We start from the raw sequence: 6,000 nt of genomic DNA, 5'->3' as shown, positions 1-6,000 counted from the left end.
CAGGAAGATTTAACCCCCAACAGGCTGTGCCACAATCATCAAAATTCTTCTATCCCTCCATGACCTCGCCCTTTGCTATCCCTGTAATATCTGTCGGCTCTACAACCCATCAAGATATCTTCACTCCTCGGAATCTGAACTCTTGTAAATCTCGGATTTTCTTCACTCCACCAATGGCAGCCATACGTCCAGCTGCCGAGGTTTTACAATCCGAAATTCACTTCCCAAATCTCACCTTTATGTCACTCCTTAAAATCCTACCACTTTGAATAAGATCAACGGCACTTTATTTTGTATCTCTACATAGTTGAGTATCGGACTCTCTATCCCATGGGGCACAGTTGGGACATTTTTACTGTTAAAGGCGCTATATAAATTCAAACTGTTAAATGATTTTTGTCTGTCAAGGATCATGGCGAGGGAAATAGCGCCTAGGTACAGATCAGCTAAAAGGGTCTTGAGGTGCTGCAGGTAGTGAATCTTCCTTTGCGCCGGGAGCTCCGGGTTCAAGTCCCACCCGGGACTTGATGGTCAAGTTCATAACGCGGTCAAGCCGGTTGATTTATCAGCCTGCAAATTTGTTCCAACACACCAATGACGGACAGTAAAAGTGGGAGAGATTCCTGGTCAGCCATGGGATGGAAAGAACACTGGAGCCTCCAGCACCATAATCCATAGATTACAACATTCCAGCAAAAGTGCTTGTTGCCATTAAGTTCACTCTGGGGGGGGTCCAAGTTGCTCACAGATCCGCTATGGGCTCTGGGAATGATAAGAGTTGGTTGAAGAGGCCTTCAATGCCCCCTGTGTTCCTCACATTACAGGAAGCAAAATGGAAAAGGAAAGCATTCAATTGGTGTCGTTCAAAAGTAGGTTATGGACAATGCCTGATGGGCTTAGCATTAGTTAGCACCAGAAACATGTTGGGGAAATAAAGTTGAGTATTGCCACCACTCTGAAATATATATTTATTTTAAAAAAGCTATGGTAACATAATTTAAATAAATTGGCACAGTCAGTGAAGCTTCACAATGATCTTGTGTCTAATCTAGAGAAGATAGACAAAAAACTAAAATAAGCAACAATTCATCACAACATTGGCAATCCCAAACACCACTGCCACATAAATATCATGAACAGCAAGTCGAAATGGTCACGTTAATTCCCAGGTTGCCGTTGTCAGCAAAGAGGTGCGCAATGGCCGCGTCAAAGACTAGGCAGTCGCTGTTCATGATGGCCGTGGCCACGCCGTCGTGGATGGACCGCGGCGTCGCCTCCCACGTGAGGCGGCGGCGGTTGCCGTTCAGCTCCAGCCGGTAGGCAAAGTTCTCCGCCTGCTTGCGGGCGCCAATCAGCAGCACGATGGCGAAGAACTGCTGGTGGCCCTCGTACTTCTCCTGCTTCTCCAGCACTAGCATGAAGTGTCGCCCGAAGCAGGACTGCATCATGACCCAGTCCACCGCCCCGGGCAAGTTAATGTCTGTGGCCAGGAAGACAATGTCCTCTCCTTGGAGGGTGGTGATGCTTTTGTGCACGTGCACCAGGTGAGACATCACCTGCTCCAGGGAGCCCTGCCACTTGCACGAGGCCCCGGGGCAAGGGCAGGAGTAGGGGCGGTACTCGCAGGCATCCTCGTGGTCTGGCTTCTCGATGTGATGGAGGGTCAGCAAACATCCGGTCGATGCGTACTAGAGGAGGGCAGAAAAACAAAAACGTTTAATGGTGCCACCCTCTGACTCTCCGCTCCGAACACAGACACGCAACACAGTAGCTCAGTTTCACGTGACATTGTTCGACTGGGACATTACAAAGCTGCTCAGTAAATGTTACCTACTGTCCACAATAGACAGGGTGTTCAAAAGTAGGACTTTGTTTTGTGGCGAAATTTAAATGACATCTGCCTATATTTTTATAACAGAGATCAGAGGGTTTATGGATAAGACGAAACTCACCCTTATCAGGGCTCAAGAGTAAAGAAAGAATTTGCATTTATATTGCGCCTTTCACAAACCCACTTTACAGCCAATGTAGTATTATTTTTGAATTAAATTTAGAGTATCCAATTCTTTTTTTCCAATTAAGGGGCAATTTAGCATGGCCAATTCACCTACCCTGCCCATCTTTTGGGTTGTGGGGGTGAAACCCACGCAAATTCGGGGAGAATGTGCAAACTCCACACGGACAGTGACCCAGAGCCGGGATCGAACCTGGGACCTCGGCGCCGTGAGGCCGCAGTGCTAATCACTGCACCATCGTGCTGCCCTCCTCCGCTCTTCTGAGATTCTGTCCCCTCGTTCCAGACTCTCCAAACACCAGTCTCTCAGAATCTCATCTTTCAACGCAAGTTCAGCAGGTAATAGGGAAGGCAATTGGAATGTTGACCTTTATTTCAAGGGGAATGGAGCATAAAAATATGGACCTGCTAGAACTGCCACAAGGCAATAGACCATGCCTGGAATACTGTGGACGGTTTTGGTCCCTTTATCGAAGAAAGATATTGGAGGCAGTCCAGAGAAGGACACTAGGTTGATCCCGGGAATGGGGGATTTTCTTATGAGGAGAGGTTGAGTAGATTGGGCCTGTACTCATTGGAGTTTAGAAGATTGAGAGGTGACCTTATTTAGACATATTGGTTTCATAGGGGCTTGGCAGGAAGATGCTGAGATGTTGCTTCCTTTTGCAGGAGAGCGTATTACCATAGCGCATAACCAAAGGGTTTGACAAAGGGTCACCTGGACTCGAAACGTTAGCTCTTTTCTCTCCCTACAGATGCTGCCAGACCTGCTGAGATTTTCCAGCATTTTCAAAGAGTAACGGGTTACTGCCCATTTAAAACAGATGAGGAGGAATTTCTTTTCAGAGGGTATTGAATCTGTGGAATTTTTTTTACCACAAGAGAGCTTTGGGACAGGGTCGTTAAGTATGTTCAAGGCCGAGTAGACAGGGTTTTAATCAGGGGCTGGTTAAGCACACTGGGCTAAATCGCTGGCTTTTAAAGCAGACAAAGGCAGGCCAGCAGCTCGGTTCAATTCCCGTACCAGCTTCCCCGAACAGGCCCCGGAATGTGGCGACTAGAGGCTTTTCACAGTAACTTCATCGAAGCCTACTCGTGACAATAAGCGATTTTCAGTAAGGGAATAAAGGGTTATGTGGGCGGCAAGGTAGCACAGTGGTTAGCACTGTTGCTTTAAAGCACCAGGTTTGATTCCTGCTTGGGTCACTGTCTGTGCGGAGTCTGCGCGTTCTCCCCGTGTCTGCGTGGGTTTCCTCCGGATGCTCCGGTTTCCTCCCACAAGTGAAGGTGAATTGGACATTCTGAATTCTCCCTCTGTGTCCCCGAACAGGCGGCGGAATGTGGTGAGTCGTGGATTTTCACAGTAACTTCATTGCAGTGTTAATGTAAGCCTACTTATGACAATAATATAAAGATTATTATTATACGGCAGGAAGTGGCGTTGAGGATTATCACATCAGATCAGCCATGATTGGTGGAGCAGAATCGATGGGCCGAATGGCCGACTTCTGCTCCTACATCTTACGAGGTCACCTCTCATTCAGCTGAACTCCAGAAAATACAGGCCCATTCCACTCAGTGCCCACTGTGCCAAGCAGGAGACTGTATGGCAACACACGGCATCAACAGAGGTACGTGGTGCGGCATTTAATTTAGCTCACCTAACCACCTAGCAGTCTAACCTAGAATTTCTAAGACAATAACAGGGGGACTTCCTTGCAAGACCCAGAATATGGATAATCACTTCCGTCAAACTGATAACGCATAATAAAAGCAAATTACTGCGGATGCTGGAATCTGAAACTGATAACACAACCACTCACAGTAGCAGTGACCTTGAACCTATCGTTGCTTATCGTAATGGCTCACTAATGCCCTTTAGGGAAGGATATTTGCAGTCCTTCTCTGGTCTGGCCTACATGTGACTCCAGAACAAAGAAGAACAAAGAACAATACAGCACAGGAACAGGCCCTTCGGCCCTCCAAGCCTGCGCCGATCACGTGTCCTATCTAGACCAACCTTCTATACCCAGTCTGTTCATGTGCCTATCCAGATAAGTCTTCATGGTCGCTAATGTATCTGCCTCAACCACCTCACTTGGCAGTGCATTCCAGACCACCACCATCCTCTGTGTAAAAAAACTTTCCACGCACATCTCCACTGAACCTTTCCCCCCTCGTCTTGAACTTGTGCCCCCTTACAATTGTCATTTCCTGGGCCTCCACTGTTCACGCTATCTATACCCCTAATAATTTTATAAACTTCTATCAGGTCGCCCCTCAGCCTCCGTCTCTCGAGGGAGAACAATCCCAATTTTATAAACTTCTATCAGGTCGCTCCTCCGCCTCCGTCTCTTTGGGGAGAACAATCCCAGTTTATTCAATCTCTCCTCATAGCTAATACCCTCCATACCAGGCAACATCCTGGTAAACCTTTTCTGTACTCTCTCCAAAGCCTCCACGTTCTTTTGGTGGTGCAGTGACCAGAATTAGACACAGTATTTCAAATGTGGTCTAACCAACGTTCTATATAATTGTAACATAATTTTTGAGCTTTTATACTCAATACCTCGTCCTATGAAGGCAAGCATGCCGTATGCTTTCTACACCACCATTTCCACTGTGCTGCCACTTTTAAGGATCTGTGGACCTGCATGCCCAGATCTCTCCGTGTCTCTATGCTCCTGATGGTTCTGCCATTTATTTTATAGCTCTCACCGGAATTGGATCTACCAAAATCAGGAACGTGGTTGGCTCTTAAGCGCCCCTCTGAAATAGCCCAGCAAGCCACTCAGTTCAAGGGCACTTAGGGTTGGGCAACAACGGCTGGCCTTGCCTGCAACACCCACATCCCAAGAAAGAAAAAAATAGAAACAATTCAACAGGCACTCCTTGTTGGCAGCTGATAACAATAATCGAAATGAACATTAACAAATACATATTATAGTTACTCAATCAAATTCCCCTTCAGCCGTCAAGAGGAGAGATAACTTCAGTCCGGTAATAATAGCTTCATTTGCGAATTTGGAGGTAGTTTCGCCAACACATCGGGTTGGGGGCAGGGTCAAGGGAAATGCCGATTCGGGGGAACCACAGATTTGAGCCAGGGAGGTGGGATGGAAATTTTTCAGAAATGGGAGGAGAAGGGGATTACGACACTAAAAGATTTGTTTCTTGGGGGTCCGTTTGCAGGATTGAAGGAGCTGGAAGTGAAGTATGGGCTGGAGCAGGGGGAAATGTTTAGATACATTAGGGCAGCACGGTAGCATTGTGGATAGCACAATTGCTTCACAGCTCCAGGGTCCCAGGTTCGATTCCGGCTTGGGCCACTGTCTGTGCGGAGTCTGCACATCCTCCCCGTGTGTGCGTGGGTTTCCTCCGGGTGCTCCGGTTTCCTCCCACAGTCCAAAGATGTGCAGGTTAGGTGGATTGGCCATGATCAATTGCCCTTAGTGTCCAAAATTGCCCTTAGTGTTGGGTGGGGTTACTGGGTTGTGGGGATGGGGTGGAGGTGTGGACCTTGGGTAGGGTGCTCTTTCCAAGAGCCGGTGCAGACTCGATGGGCCGAATGGCCTCCTTCTGCACTGTAAATTCAATGAATCTACATGCAGATTCGAGATTTTGCCAGAAAGGAGATACAGAACGTCCCGGTGGAGCTGGCTTCCACATTGCTGGAGGAGGTGCTGACGACAGGGGGCAGGGGGGTAGTGTTGGCGGTTTACGGAGTTACTTTGGAAGAGGAGAAGGCACCACTGGAAAGGATCAAAGAAAAGTGGGAGGAAGAGTTCGGAGAGGTTATGGAGGAGGGGTTCTGGTGTGAGGTGCTTCAGAGAGTGAACGCTTCCACCTCGTGCGCGAGGTTGGGGCTGATACAGCTGAAGGTGGCACATAGAGCACACCTCACGAGAGCGAGGATGAGCCGATTCTTTGAAGGGGTAGAAGATGTATGTGAACGTTGGGGGGGGGGGGGGCCCGCAAATCACATT

The 6,000-nt window shown here is 48.1% G+C and overlaps 1 protein-coding gene across 1 annotated transcript in view; it reads right to left on the bottom strand.

Annotated features, from left to right (window-relative positions):
* Positions 1 to 954: 954 nt before the first annotated feature.
* The window catches only part of LOC140389585 (E3 ubiquitin-protein ligase SIAH1-like), a 40,053-nt gene continuing 35,007 nt past the window's right edge, over positions 955 to 6,000 (bottom strand). Inside the window, exon 2 of the mRNA XM_072473840.1 lies at positions 955 to 1,688. Coding sequence (XP_072329941.1) covers positions 1,131 to 1,688 — 558 coding nt within the window. The 3' untranslated portion in view covers positions 955 to 1,130. The remainder of the gene's footprint in view (positions 1,689 to 6,000) is intronic.

Source organism: Scyliorhinus torazame, chromosome 14, assembly GCF_047496885.1.
Source record: "Scyliorhinus torazame isolate Kashiwa2021f chromosome 14, sScyTor2.1, whole genome shotgun sequence".
NCBI classification, from domain to species: domain Eukaryota; kingdom Metazoa; phylum Chordata; class Chondrichthyes; order Carcharhiniformes; family Scyliorhinidae; genus Scyliorhinus; species Scyliorhinus torazame.
The sequence above is the reverse complement of the archived record's forward strand: the minus strand, read 5'-3'. Positions and strand labels throughout refer to the sequence as shown.